This window comes from Podarcis gaigeae (assembly GCF_964106915.1).
Source record: "Podarcis gaigeae genome assembly, chromosome: 1".
Lineage (NCBI taxonomy): Eukaryota > Metazoa > Chordata > Lepidosauria > Squamata > Lacertidae > Podarcis > Podarcis gaigeae.
Window position 1 is genome coordinate 74,130,698 of NC_139678.1, and position 16,270 is coordinate 74,146,967.

At 41.7% G+C, this 16,270-nt stretch overlaps 2 protein-coding genes across 7 annotated transcripts in view; one reads left to right on the top strand and one right to left on the bottom strand.

The window, feature by feature from the left end:
* Window positions 1–16,270, bottom strand: part of KCNQ1 (potassium voltage-gated channel subfamily Q member 1) — a 300,879-nt gene that overhangs the window by 248,209 nt on the left and 36,400 nt on the right. For all 6 annotated transcript variants that reach the window (XM_083720075.1, XM_083720074.1, XM_083720073.1 and 3 more), the window contains one exon: window positions 6,041–6,131. In XM_083720075.1, coding sequence (XP_083576201.1) covers window positions 6,041–6,131 — 91 coding nt within the window. The remainder of the gene's footprint in view (window positions 1–6,040; window positions 6,132–16,270) is intronic.
* Window positions 1–16,270, top strand: part of TH (tyrosine hydroxylase) — a 532,003-nt gene that overhangs the window by 158,859 nt on the left and 356,874 nt on the right. The window lies entirely within an intron of this gene.

Below are 16,270 nucleotides of genomic sequence, written 5' to 3' on the forward strand. Positions count from 1 at the left end.
TTTAATCCTGCATCCTGATTTCATGGAGCTCAGGGCCACATACACAGATCTTCCTCACCTCCAGTTTGATCCTAATAGTAACCCTTTGAGGTAGGCTACGCTAACAGAGGTGCGCAGTAAAGGTATGAACCTGAATTTGATCCTCAGCTGACACTCTAACCACTGTACCACAATGACCCCTCTTAATGTATGACTGCTTTTTTATGGGGACGGCTTTCATTGCATTGCATTGCAGTGCACTGCCTAACAATACAAGGCTTATTTTTCCCACTGAAAAGCTTAGAGCAGAATTACAGTTATGAGGGAATGGATGAAAGGACACTGTAGGAGACATAAAAACACTCGGAATATTATTTTTATAGAGGTACAAATCTTGTCTCCCTATACCTGATCTCCCCCTGCCTGTCTTACCAGGGCACTATAAAATTCATGAACTCAGTTACATATGCTGTGGGGGATTATACAAGAATTATATTCATTAACAATTAGCTCTGACCCTTATTTCCCCCCCCCCCCGTTCTTTGTTTACTTTAAAATATATATCTCACGTACTATTTGAAAAAAATATTTTTCATGATTACATGATGGCAGAATTAACCGTTTAACCATTAACGCACCCTCAGTTGCAGTTGCCTCACAAGACGGCTTAACACTGCCCCCTGTAGATTTTGCAAAGGAAATCTTTCCCTTCTGTGCCAATTCATAGTTGAAAGATAGCAGCGATGTTCTTCCCTTCAATATTCTGGCCTCATTTTACACTCTCTTTCCAGAGCAGTATGGCCTGAGACCTTTTTTGTATTTGCCCAGGTACCATGCTTGCAGTATTATCTCCCTTTTAAAAGCAGACATGCAATAGTGAGGCCTCCACCCACATTTTAAGCTAAGATAGGGGTGGTAATAATACACACGGTTGCAGTTCACAGTCCACGTGCCACTTGCGTATTTTGTGTTCAGGTGTTCACATTAAAATACAAAAAAGCCCGTAGAAACTGGCCGTAGTGTATTTGGATTAGGCTCTTGAGGCAAAATAATTTCAGACCTTGCATTCACCCTCATTGTTTCTCACACTGAAGAGAAGAGGGCTACAGCTGGGGCAGCAATATTCTTAGATACCCATTTAAAATCTCTAGAAGTGGTGTGTATATTATGTGCGTTCTCATCCTCCTCTCATGCAAACCATTAAAAGCACAGGTTTTGCTGGCCAGTGTGTGAAAATAGGTGCAAATGTTATACAATATGCAACTCTGTTTCAGAACAACAATAACAATAAAAAACCCAAGTGAACTATTTATCCGTTTTTCAAGTTTCATCATCCTTGGGTGTATCTTGGAGACAACAGTACAACTTCTTAGAGCAGTACAACTTCTGGTGAGATGGAGGGGAGGATTACATTTTTAAAAAATCATGAAAAACAAACCTTGCTTGTAGAAAACTAGTACATCAGGGTGGGGTAGGAGTGTTCTAACCTACATTCGCCCTTATACAGTGGTACCTCGGGTAACATACACTTCAGGTTACATACACTTCAGGTTACAGACTCTGCTAACCCGGAAATAGTGCTTCAGGTTAAGAACTTCGCTTCAGGATGAGAACAGAAATCGTGCTCCGGTGGCGCAGCGGCAGTGGGAAGCCCCATTAGCTAAAGTGGTACTTCAGGCTAAGAACAGTTTCAGGTTAAGTACAGACCTCGGGAACAAATTAAGTACTTAACCCGAGGTACCACTGTATACTAGTTTACTAGTTGAAGGGAGGCTTTTTTTTTCATGAGTGAGCATTCAAGATTGTGACATACACCTGAAATCTAAAGTACTACAATTCCAGAAGAACTCTATCTCATGATTTTTCTACATGCTCAGAGTAGCCCTTGGTGAATAATGCCAATATTAGGAGTGAAATGCCCATTTTTCAGGTTCCTGAAAACGAAACACCTTCATTCAAGCCTTCAAATAAGCACATTTATTTACAAATACAATTTACAATGCAATCCTAAACATGCCTACTCATCAGTAAGTCCCATTGAGTTCAACAGCACCAGCTGCCAGGAAAATGGGCATAAGATTGCAGCTTTAGTCAACTAACAAGTTAATTAACAGACAGCTAATTGATTAAGACATCATATGTAAGTTATAGAAATGTCACAATAAATATCAGCACACTTGGCAGCAGAGAAAGAAGCTCACTGCTATTACTTAGGCATTTTGCCAAGATGGGATGGAGAAAGCATTCGCCACCTGTTGGTTACCTGTAGGATGCTCTGGATCTGTGGGAAGTTTAGGACCTGCTTATTGATTTAGAAACCGATCAGTCTGACACCTATGGGCTACCATCCAGCAACTAGTCCAGGTCACTTCAGACATTACATTGCCAAATTCCTACACTGAAAGCATTTCTATGTAAGAATTAATGGAACACTTTTGGCCTTCTCGGTAGTGGCGCCTGCCCTGTGAAACGTCCTCCCAGCAGATGTCAAGGCAATAAACGACTATTTTACTTTTAAAAGACAACTGAAGGCGGCCCTGTTTAGGGAAGTTTATAATGTCTGATACTGTATTGTTTTTAATATTCGGTTGGAAGCCGCCCAGAGTGGCTGGGGAAACCCAGCCAGATGGGCGGGGTATACATAAATTATTATTATTATTATTATTATTATTATTATTATTATTATTATTATTCATAAGACATTGCAATTTTAAGTGTATGCACACCAAATACCCATGACTAATCCATGTGTCCTATGATAACACTTTACACACAGGTTGCTTGGTATTTGTGTGTGTGTGTGTGTGTGTGTGTGTGTGTGTGTGTATAGACATGTGCAGCAGTTCTTAAATCCAGATGAAAACCCCATTGATCTGAAAATGGGTTATGCAGGCTTTGCTGACCACAAAAGGATGAATGTTAGCTATAAGTTGCAAACCTCAATTCATGTTGTTTTTTTAAAATGAAATGAAATGTAGATGAATGACAAAGTTTATAATATTGGATAAGTTGTTTCACTCTGTAGTTGTTTCACTCTGTAGTAAAGGGCGGTGGCAGCTGTTCACATATAATGAAAATTATCTTTAAAAAAAAGCCCAGTGATTCAATTAACCACCCTCCCTACCTTACTTCTTATCCTGAATAGCGAGGTGTTTGTGTGAGAAAGAACTTTTTAGGCTTCCTTTGACACTGACTCTGCCCTAGTTTCTCTTTGATACAACATTGAAAACAAACATCTCTGCCAAAAAACATTAATAGTAAAAACAATGGAAAGTAAACATTGAAGGGCTTATACACTTTTAAGCCAATATGAAAAATGCTCCAATATTAGCAAGAGTTAAATCCTGAAGGGAAGAAAAGTAATCTAGCACATGTGATGTTGCATTTTCTCTACAAATATGTAGCCTTGTAATTCTGGGACCAAAACTGACAACAAAATGAGATTCGTGAGAGAAAATAGCTTTTTCAGGCACACTGTATATCCCTCTGTTCAGAAGAATATTTAATCCACTTGGATCATGTGCTTGGGTTTTCTTAGATCATGCTGAGATAACAACATTCTGCTGTGTCTTGGCACCATAAAACCTCTTGCTTATGAAAATAAAAGAAAAATATAGTCTCGCAGGGAGAATACGTGTTTGAATTTACTTTTTCTATAGTTTAAATATTGAACTCTCAAAAACAATTTTTACACAAATATGCCTCATTCTCTTTATGAGTCATGGCCAAAACTCTCTTACACCAATATTTTAAACGTGCCAAGTGTACATATACCCTGGCCTACAACATGATGATCCAGTCACAGGCCTGGATCCAACTTTAGCGGGTGTTGAAAAACTGCCAGCACAAAACAGAAAGGCAAAACCCTACCAGCACTGCCACCTAATGGCAGAAAATTAATCCTACAGCTAAAATCATTCAAAACTAAAATTGCTTAACTGTGTATTATGCTCTGAAAGTCATTCCAACTGGCCATTACAATAACTATGTAACCAGGAACAATGCCCAAGCTTGCTTTTTTCCTCCTTCCATTTTCCTTTTGTGTTGTGCCTTTTAGCTTTAGATTTCAAATCCCTCCTCAAGAGCCAACTTTTCTATGAAGCATTTCACAAAAGCCCTTTACAGTGGTACCTTAGTTTACGAACTTAATCCATTCTGGAAGTCCATTCTTAAACCAAAGCATTCTTAAACCAAGGCATGCTTTCCCATAGCAGCAGGGGACTCAATTTACAAATGGAACACACTCAACAGGAAGTGAAATATGTTCTGCTTCCAAGGCAAAGTTCACAAATCAAAACACCCAGTTCCTGGTTTTCAGCGTTCTTAATCCAAGTTGTTCATAAACTAAGCTGTTCTTAAACCAAGGTACCACTGTAGTTATTTATTAGATGTGTGTTGCAACAGTTGTGTTCAAGGCAGTTAACTGTAAAATATGGAATAAAATACAAAAATCAATAAATAGGACAGGCGACTGAATGAACTGCTACAATTTACAGTGGCCAAGACAGACAGACCCATGCTCTATGAAATGAATGCATATTCCCTCGTTTTCCCCCTGCCTACATTTCCTTTCCCTTCTTCTGGTATCTCCAGTGTCAATTTTTAGATGGTGCGTATCTTCAAGCAGGGTTCTGTAAAGCGCCATGTGCCTGCATAGCCCTATAAAGCAATAATGGCCACAATGACATTAATAGTCAGTCCTTTGACACTTCGGAAACAACTTTTATAAGTTCTTTAAAAAACAAAACTGTGGTCTAAAACCCCTGGGGGGCATGAGGATGGGGCAGCTGGTTTAGGAGATTGCCAAATATTGCTTGTATGTTTTAAATTGTTTTTAATATTGTTTTAAAAGTTGTAACTTGCCCTGGGACCTTACAGCGAAGGGCAGGTAAAAGGTAAAGGTACCCCTGCCCGTACGGGCCAGTCTTGACAGACTCTGGGGTTGTGCGCCCATCTCACTTAAGAGGCCAGGGGCCAGCGCTGTCCGAAGACACTTCCGGGTCACGTGGCCAGCGTGACATCGCTGCTCTGGCGAGCCAGAGCCGCACACGGAAACGCCGTTTACCTTCCCGCTGGTAAGCGGTCCCGATTTATCTACTTGCACCCGGAGGTGCTTTCGAACTGCTAGGTTGGCAGGCGCTGGGACCGAGCAGCGGGAGCGCACCCCGCCGCAGGGATTCGAACCGCCGACCTTTCGATCGGCAAGTCCTAGGCGCTGAGGCTTTAACCCACAGCGCCACCTGCGTCGTAAATAAACAAACTCTCGAACCCTATGTAGAAGTTTGCTAATCTGTTTCCTCGTGAAAATTGTCCTGGTTATTCCTCAACTACCGCAAGTAGCTGTTCATGACCAGCTCCATTAATATATATATATATATATATAATTATTAATAAATGACAAAAAAGAGAAAAAAAACCAATATTGTACAAGCATAGTGAACTGTGCCTGAAAGACATAAGGACTGCGCCCGCCCCCCAATTATAAATATGAACATGAACTGTGAAAGCTGACTCGCTGGAAAACGAAGGCTAAGGTTTTGCGAACATTAACAATTAATGCACGTATAATAGGGAATTCCCAACACACAAAACAACTGCAGGACTAATTGTTCAAAGAATGGCAAGTCAAATTAAATATAAATGCTGGCTTGCCCACCCTAAGAAATTAAGTCAGGTAATGCAATGCCAGTTAACTCCTACCAAAGGAGGGCAAGGACTGCTTATGGTGCTATTAAGAGGCATTCCATGAACTTGATACAATTTACCTTAAGAGGATGTTGTGGATCCATGGCACACTCTTTTCTGTTTAAATGCACAGATGCAGAATCAGGGGACAATTAGCATGACTGTATTGGTAAGGATCAGTATGCATATTCAGAAATTGTGTTTTGGAAAAAAGAAACCAAAAACACCACCATAAATTAATACAAAAAAAAAAAAAAACAAGAGAGGGCTGGCATGTACACATTACTGAAAGTCACATTTTCAAAGTAATTCAACAGCAAACAGACACAAGCGTTGTTCCCAAGATGATATATAAAGCAAATATCCATTGGCATACCATCCAAAATAATGTTCCTGTGGCAAGAGCTGCATACTGATCAATCGTGGAAAGCACACTGAATATAAGGCAGACCAGCACTATGAGGAAACTGGAAAAAAAAGAAACAAGAAAAATTAAAATCACTAAAGTATTTCATTAGAAAGCTAGTACTTAAGGCAAAAAAAAAATTAAACAGCAAGCACATTTTTGTAAAAAGGCTATCCATACTCCAATATTGAATTGTCCATGAATGGGGAGAGAATGGGAAAGAAGTCTGTAGTTGCTCATTTGTTGCAGGGAAGAAAATAAGAGTTTGGAGAGGAGTGGAGGCCTGATGCTAACACCATGGCTACTTTTGTTGAACTAGAGAGCAGTGCAGAGTTTGGACAGAATCTCATAATCCATAAGAAATACATTGATACTATGTCAAAGCCTGACCTACAATTTTTCTTTTTCTTTTTCCTCTTCCAAGAGAAACTTCCATTTTCCTGCCTCACTCAGGGCACTTGAAATTTTCTTTAGAATTTCTGTAGATTTTGAGCTCACCTTACTCTTGTCAGACTGAAGAAATGTTTCCCCACCCCTGCTGTAAACGTTTTTGTAGCAACCTGCAGCCGACCTACACTTCCTGATCTGAAAAACCTCTATGGGAGGAGTAACTTCCTGACGCTTTCATCCTGGTCCTGGGCTTAACAGCAAGGCGGCAGAGTGCAGAGCACCAGTGAGATGGTTTGTGGTATGAAAGAAAGGACATTCACAAACACACCTCAGCCACCTCACAAAAGTAAGGTAAGTGCAACAGAAAAACCTATCCACCCCTCCCATGAGAATTCCATATTGGCTTTCTACCAAATTGAAGGACAGAGCAGGAACTCGGGACCATGTACAGTGGTACCTCGGGTTACAGACGCTTCAGGTTACAGACGCTTCAGGTTACAGACTCCACTAACCCAGAAATAGTACCTTGGGTTAAGAATTTTGCTTCAGGATGAGAACAGAAATTATGCTCTGGTGGCGTGGCAGCAGCAGGAGGCCCCATTAGCTAAAGTGGTACCTCAGGTTAAGAACAGTTTCAGGTTGAGAACGGACGTCCAGAACAAATTAAGTTCTTAACCCGAGGTACCACTGTATTAAGCTTTTCAACAGCAGTCGTAAGACTTTAAAACATTAAAAATGATTCCATGTACTGGTATTTTGTTTTCATCAATGTCCACACAAGTACAAATTCATCTTGCAGCACTTCTCCCACCCGACCCTAGCAAACCCCTTCCATATCTGAGATGCAGGTAACACACAGGCTGTGCAGTTGCAGCATTTGACATGCTATTGCCAATTCAACCAGCTGCAACAGCTCCTCTCTGGGAGCCATAAGCCCACCACACATTGGGCCAACATGAAGCTACTGTTTCCGCTCATCAGTCACAGCTGCATGACCGACCATATAGCAAACAGCCATGGTTGTGGGCTGCTACCTGTGCAATGTAGAAACAGAAAATCCCACAATTTCATGCAGTAGCTTTGTGGTAAATTAAGACTTAGCATTTAAAATAGTCATCACATTCAATCAGTGTGTGCGCATTATGCCCCAATCCTGCCATCTTTCTGCTATTATTTGTGCAGAATATAAGAATTACTGTGCATGTCAAACAGTAGATATCCTTTTCCCCCCAATTCTGAACTGGATTTCCTGAAAGAGCTCTGAACAATGCAATAATATTTGTACTTTTTAAGAAAACAAGACGCACAAACAGGATACTTGTGCATGTGTGTTTGTGTGTGCCAGGAAAAGCTGAAATTGTTAATTTGAAACATGCAGCCCCATATTCCCATAATAATTGTTTAATTGTATAACCTCAACTATTTGACAGAAATATTTTTCCCAAAGCCATCTCCCCCAGAGAACAATTGTTTTCTAGATACATGTTTGCATAATTGGTGTCCACATTGTTAGATGTCCTTCTGCATGCAATAGTGTCTTCTACTTACGAAAGGACTGTTTTACACTTTTTGCTAGAGTGCTCAATACAAAAGTGAAACTAAAACTAGAAATATTCTTCCGCTTCCATAAGTTTGTAAAAATTATTGCAAAATGGAAGCATGAGGACAGTAATGGAACGTACATATTTCAGCGCTACGTGAACTCTTGCACAAGTTCGCATTTACAAAACAAAAAGCACTAGCAGCTCTTTTCCTTCTTCTAATGGCTTTTTGGATCCTGTTTAATGCGTATTAATTTTAAAGATTTCTAAACAAAGAGGACATTGATTTGCTTAAAAGTGCAAACATGCATCCATGTTACTAAATAAAACAAAAATGAAGGTGTCTAGAAAGCAACATTTATAGATCATAACACAAATAAAATGGGCAGCATCAATAATGGTTTCACGTCAAGGTAAAACCACATCTCAGATATCTGAATTTGGTTGTTGCTCCTCCCCCTCAAGAAAGTGGGCTATGAAGACCCTTTATGAATTCAACAGCTGATAGAGCAGCTATTAACTGTTGAGCCAAGTAGGAAACTGACCACCAGATGGCAACATCTCAAAGCCTATGACAACTTTCTTCATCAATCAAAATAATACAGAAACACAATTTTTTTTGCCAGTTGACACATTTCTAATGGCCATCTACTCCAGCCCCAGAAAAGAAAGATCCAGTAACTATGATAACCTAATGGAAACAAATTATCCTGCATTGCTTCCAAAAGGAGAGTCCAGATCTTAATTTTTCTATCACCCAATTGACAACTGGTGACCAATAATTTAGACATCTAAGAATGATGTGTTCCCAGAATTAGAAAATATATCTGCAGCACATAATTTAAATGAACAGCCACATATCTATGGGCCAATTGCAATATCACACCAAGCATTCTGATGTTAAAGAAGCAGTTTATATCATGTGCATCATGTTTTTACAACTTAGTTTCAAAACCTTCTTTATAAACAGAGGCAACTGAAGTACACAAATGCTTAAAAAGTTGTAATCTGTTTATCTTATGGACAAGAGCTACAGGAAGTCAGAGGATTCACTTACAGCAGCCTTCAGCTGCAGTACCCAGAATATACAATGAATTGTTTTGCATGTCTTTTGGATGCATATTGCAATTTTGTTTAACTACATATAATTATGTAGCTATTTTATATCTATAAAAATTTGTCTGTTCAATGAGACACTTTCTCATGTATCTCTGTTGTAAAATTAGAAATTGATTGGCATTTTTAAAATACTTGCAGCACCCTGCAACCTGCTCTGCATGTAAAGCTGCCAGAATGTATATTACTTGTGCGATACATACTTTTTGATCAACTGGGCTCAGCTATCTATCCCTCCCATAAACTTTAAAATGTCTAGCATATCCCACTTTGCTAGTGCATTTATTATTCTTCCCTATTTTACATAGCAACACACACACCTCATCTGGGGTCCATTTCAGTAGTTCCAAAAACATCTGCATACACAATTTCCCAGAAAGACTGCTTCGTGATTAGCTTTTGCATGGTTTATAAAACCTAACAATCTAACTGTTGCAGGTTAATTTCCTAACACAGTTCCAAATGTTGCCTTTAAAGACCAAACATGGTCAGAGATCAAGGTATCTGTAGGAATTCCTGTTCCCACATCAATTTGCCTGTGTGTAGTAAGGGTTTTATATGTCAATACTATAAGCTTAAACATGGCCCAGTTTAAGCTTATTGGTATCTAAGTGTAATTGCTTAAAAAAAGTGTCACATGCTGGTGACATGTCACTCCACGAAGCAGCTTAGCAGCCACATTTTGTACCAGCTACAACTTCCAGACCAATATTAAGGGAAGCCCCACACAGAATGTATTGCAGAGGTTGAGCCTTAAGGTTATCTACTGTGATCAAGTTATCCAGGTCCAGGAAAAGTCATAGAATCATAGAATCATAGAGTTGGAAGAGACCACAAGGGCCATCGAGTCCAACCCCCTGCCAAGCAGGAAACACCATCAGAGCACTCCTGACATATGGATGTCAAGCCTCTGCTTAAAGACCTCCAAAGAAGGAGACTCCACCACACTCCTTGGCAGCAAATTCCACTGTCAAACAGCTCTTACTGTCAGGACGTTCTTCCTAATGTTTAGGTGGAATCTTCTTTCTTGTAGTTTGGAACCATTGCTCCATGTCCGCTTCTCTGGAGCAGCAGAAAACAACCTTTCTCCCTCCTCTATACCTGGTGTACCAGCCAAAGCTGGCTTAAAGGTACTCCTAGCCACCAAGGACACTTGGCCCTCCGAGGGCAACAATGGAGCAAGGAACACCCCAAGCTTTGTTACCTGACCCTTCAAAGGGAGTGTAATCCTCTCCAGAACAGGGAATTGACTAGATTCCCTGACTTGAGAAACACTCACACGGAAGGCTTCCATCTCGCTGGGATTCAGCTTCTGTTCGTTAGGCTTCATTCAATCCATTACTGTGTCCAGCCATTGGTTCAGCACATGTATAAACACAAGCAACATATTTTAGAGCTGCCCAGGAAATTATCTTACAGCATTTAAGATCAAAATTGGGTATCTATTCTACCTCTGTTTTGGAACCCACATTTCACAGAGCACCTCCCTAATCGCTCTGCCAGAGCAGCAGACAAGAATCAATTGCCTCATGGGGCATTTGTGCTTTACATACTCCACCCCAGCTTCAACATCCAGCTTCAGCAACAGAAACCAAGAGCACACAGGGCTCACTATGCTCCCAGCCTTATCATCAGTTGCACCCCACTCACCCAAATGATTGCCAAGGTGATCATCAATGCACTGGAGACTATTTTAAAATCATATGTGCCAGCTCTGGGGCTAGGGTAATGTTGTGTCATCAATGGGGGCATGAATTGTAGGAGTACAGGCTTAATGTGCTCTTCTCCTGAGCCTCCCCATCCTGCCCCAGAGTCTGCCCTGTTTTAGCTGTTCCGCCATGCATTCCACAGAGATATCTGTCATGGCAGTGGTGTTTCTTGTATTCTGTTAGCATAGCAAGGCCCAATCTGATAGCCCTTTTGCTCCAGTATGGAAATGTGTCCTGAATATTTTAAAAGGTAGAGGTAAAGGACCCCTGACAGTTAAGTCCAGCCGCAGACGACTCTGGAGTTGCAGCGCTCATCTCGCTTTACAGGCCGAGGGAGCCGGCATTTGTCCGCAGACAGTTTTTCTGGGTCATGTGGTCAGCATGACTAAGCCGCTTCTGGCACAACAGAACAGTGAAACCAGAGCAGCGCATGTAAATGCTATTTACCTTCCCGCCAGAGCAGTACCTATTTATCTACTTGCACTTTTTGACGTGCTTTCAAACTGCTAAGTTGGCAGGAGCTGGGAGCTCATACCGTCGCGGGGATTCGAACCGCCGACCTTCTGATCTGCAATCCCAAAAGGCTCAGTGGTTTAGACCACAGTGCCACCCGCGTATTTACTGTATCTTAAATGTTTTCTCTGAAGTAGTTCTCTATATTATATCCCCACCCCACATAAAAAAGACTTCCTGTGAACAAGGGACAACCAGTAAATGAAAAGGGTAGCACCAATAAAAGTGAAAGACACACACACACTGTGACAAAAAGAATACAATATTTGGTTGCTTTTTTTAAAAAAAAAACCACCTGCTATTTTTAAAAGAGATAGGAAGCAGTGTGCGTAAGTAATCCAAGGCTGTGTTACTAGTAAAACAGGTTTGTCAGAAATGACACAATGCAGCTGATTTCAGGGCTCCAGCAAACTATTATTCTGCTTTGTGCTGTATTTCATTGTACAATTATTTCAAAGCAAGTGAGGTCAAAAGTGCTTTCCTACTTGAACATTTAATTATCTTGACGGCTATTTGTAAACAGCTTTTCAAAATGCCATCATTATATAGTGGTGGTTTAAGTAAAATATCCCCCAGATCTTCCTTGCACAAAAGGGTATTATCTCAATTAGAACATTAAGCAGAAGCCACAGCCCAGCGATTATAACCCCTGCACCACCTCTGAGAGGCTGCATATTTCTGGAGTTTTTTCCAGATTTATGGCCAATGCACATTTGAACATCACACAAATCAAGAGGGTGGATGTTATGTCCAGCAAGAACATGCAGCTGCAAGATCTGCAGACCATGCAATTAACTTGAGGATCATGTTGTTTGGTTAAAAGTTCTGCGTTAGCAGAGTCTGTAACCTGAAGCGTATGTAACCTGAAGCATATGTAACCCGAGGTACCACTGTACACATTACTTGTTCCTAGTGTATTTGCGGCAGATAAGAAGTACTCAGAAAGTGATTTATTTAAAAATGCTTTTTTACATCTGTGAACACCTTTGGTCAAGGCTGCATCAATTGCTAACAAATGTAAGCAAACTTCTAGGTTTTTGAAGACATTTTATTTATGTATAAGATTCTCCATTTTCCTGTAGATTCAAAATATTGCTCGTGTCCATTCAAATACCAGCTGAGGGGCACTTAAAGGATTCTTGAAATGAAAAATGTACCCATATGAAATTGCTATTTAGTAGTACAGGCAGAAGAGCAAACGATGTTGCTTTGGCATATATATAAAACAAGGTAACATCTGTCACTCTGCTTCATAATATACACAATGACCAATTTGTCCAACTTCAATATGTGTGATTATGACAGGGAACAAACATCAGTTTCTGTACCCAATACTACTAGACAAGCAGTACACAACAGTGTGAATGCCTACACTAGGAGAATACTTGTGAAAGCCTAATATTCATTCTGCTCTGTATCCAACGACATACTGAGAACCTGCTTAGTGTCTGCAAAGTGCTGCATGGTCCTCTGGTGAAAAACAAAAGCTAAGCTTTGGTGTCTTTATGACATCACTTACAAATGGGGGTCAAGTACTATTCTCCGATTTCTGGACGGAGAGTACAGCCTTGTCTGGGGTTCATTCATATTGCATGGTGCATAAGCAGCATCTTAGACACCAGGGCAGTTCAGCTGCTCATCAATTAAAAAGGTAGGCACGGTTAAGTCTCTTTCCCACATTTTATAAAGTGCCATACATATATGCAACACTGTTTTTAAATGCGGAATAGATAATAGCGCTGAAGCAAAACACTTCACAAAAGTTATTTTCCACAGGCTGACCCCACACAATTTGCTAGCATGTTTTATTATAACCACTCCCTCTTCTACCTTTTACTTCTAGTAAAAGGCAAAAATGGCACAAAGGTTTCAGCGGTCACAGAAAGAAGTGAACTTCGCTAAATGCAGGTTGGACAATGGCAGCACATTCAAACCTGATTATGTCTTACAACAAGAGCCAAGTCTGAACACAAAAGGCAAGTTAACTGCCCACATGTGATGGCCAAATTCAGCCTATACTAAAAGTCTGAAATAATAAGAAACTTCTAGTGTCATTCTACTACAGAAAACTTGCACCTGTGCAAACAAATTCTACTCTCCCCCCCCCCCCAGGATACATGTAGAGGAGGAGAAAACCAACATATTGAGCAATTGCCAAATGGAAAGCTATCATGGTGGGGAAGCGAAACTCGATGAAAGAAGGGAGGGAGCTAACAAAGGGATCCAAGGAGAAAATAATTTGCGAACCTAAAATGCATTTTCACAAAATCACAGGATTGGGTGTTTCTGAGGGGGAGAGTGGGGAGCGGTGGTGCTGAACTCTTCCCCTGTTAGCCATGTTCCTCCTCCAAGTCATATATCAGCTACTTTTCATCCCACGGGGGATAGTGAATGCTGTGACATCTGCCTGAGTATTAAATATTGTACCTTCACCTAGGGCTAGCCCAAGGTATTTTGCTGCTTGAGGCAAAACAGAAAAGGATGTCCCACTGCCACCAATACCGCCTAAGGCAATTAGAGGCAGCCCAGGGAAGCTCTGGCACACTGAAGGTGGCATGGGGGGAAAAAGGCCAGAGAGGAGTAGGTGGGGGAGCAGTGGCAGTGGTGGCAGCCCCACACACTTCCTAGGCAGTGCCAAGCAGTGTGCTCCTCATGGGCCTTCTGAGAAGTGGAGGAAGAGGAAGAGGCGAGTCTCAGCTAGCAGGCAAGCAGGTGTCTCCAAGGTGGTGGTGGCTCCTATCAATAGCCAAAGGAGGAGGAGCGAAGGCATGCCACTGCCTCAGTGAGGCTAATGGGCCGTCTGGACCTCCCTTCAGCTGTGCTGAACCTGTTTGTTTGTAAATAAAGGCTAATATTATGAAATAGCAGTAAGCCTCCAGTGACCTCATTTCAAGGGAAACCAAACCCAGATAAGTGCTGCTCCTCTGGAGCATCACACAGAGAATTGGGGTGCACCTACTTAACAATATAGAGACATCAACAAACCAATTACACTGGCATTCATTTATGAAACAATACTAGAATACACATCTGTGCATGTGCTAAGTTAGTGCTTGATAGCAATCATGGGCTGGATGTGGGCCAATAAACTGAAGCTGAATCCAAACAAGACTGAGATGCTGTTAGTGAGTAGTTCCACTGACCAGCTGACTGGTGTGCAGTGTACTGTAGATGGAGCCACACTCCCTCTGAAGGAGCAGGTTCATAGCTAGGGGGTTCTTCCAGATCCATTGCTGTCACTTGAGGTGCGGGTCATCTCAGTGGTGCAAAGTACATCAGCATAGGTTATGGCACAACTACAACCCTGGTTAACTTGACTACAGTCATCTATGCTTTGGTAACCTCAATACTGAACTATCGCAATGCACTTTACACTGGGCTGCCTTTGATGACTGTTCAGAAGCTTCAATTAGTACAGAATGTAGATGTGCAGGTTCAAAGTGAACATGCCACTTAACACCATTTCTGTTACAACTATGCTGCCTGCCTGTATGCTTCTGAGCCCAATTCAAAATGATGGTTTTGCCTTACAGCTCGGGACCCCAACATCTTCTAGAATGCCTCCCCTGATATGAATATACCCAGACCCTTAGAGCTTCTTTTGGGGCTCTTTTCCAGATTTCCAGGTCTAAGGGAAGCTCAGAGGGTGATGACAAAGGAGAGTGAGGTCCCCACTCTCAGGGTCTGCCTGGTGCCTTCATTGACATCTTTCATTAACAATCTTAGGATTTCCCCCAGGTTTTGATAAATCAAGATCATGCTGTTTTGTCATTAGTGTGCTGCCAGAGCTTCCAGTGGCTGTAATGGGGGTTGTTTTGTTCTGTTTTTATGGTATAATTTATTTATATTCATGTTCTGAATGTGTTATAAGTCACTTGGAGACCTTTGGGTAACAAGTGACTAAAAGTCAAATAAAGAAACAAATAAATAATAGCAGCTGTCAACCTGAAGATGACTTCTCTGCACCATCAGGTCACTGACTGTGTTTGGTGGTCAATGTAATGCACTATGCGGGTTGCTGTTTTTTAATAACAAATGTGGAACATTTTCTTCCTCTCTCTCTCTCTCTCTCTCTCTCTCTCTCTCTCTGGATTAAAATAAAAGTCTTGTTTCACATTTCTCTTTCCCCAATAAATGAAAAATTTACCATAAGAGACTCTTGAAGCCTTCAGTACAGTGGTTTTCAACCGGTGTGCCGTGGCAAACTGGGGTGCTTTGAATGATGGTCAGGGGTGCCCTCTTTCCTTCCCACCCCCCTCTGATACCCTCTCATGTCTCTGCCTCCCGAAGGTGTGTACAGCTGTTTGTGCAGCAGTCCTGGCTACAAGCACCACAGGTGAGTGATGCCTCTAGGGCTGGTGAGGGGGTGTTGGTTGCCAGGAGGTGAGGCAGTCTCAGAATAAGCAAGCAAGCAGGCAAGGGAGCGCAGCCAGCCAGTCCACCATCTCTTGCTGTTGGGAATGGACAGACAATTCCCAGGCCCCTGTGAGGCAGTGTGAGGAGGCACCTCTCCTTGGGGCAGGGGGGCACCTCAGAGACCAGGGGCAGCAGCTGCGGCTGCCCAGAAGACTCCCAAGGAGAGGGGAGAGGAGGCTGAGGGAACACTCCACAAGGGATGTTGTTCAAGAAAGGGTGAGAGACTGATAGCTCTGCAGGCAAGGGGTGACATAACTGGGCTCCTGAGCCCCACAGGAGTGCTGCAGAAACAATGTAGTTGGTCAAGGGAGTCCTGGACTCAAAAAGGTTGAAAACCTCTGCCTTAGATCCTCCAACTGTTAGCCGCCTCACCCACAGTCACAAACTGTGAAATGGTTGACAGTCCATGCAGTTTATGTTCTGAGTAGGTTTCATGAATTGAAAGAGCACACATATTAAGCCCATTTAAGAAGTTTGTGGATGAGGAAGGCATTGCTAACCTGCCCCTGGATAAT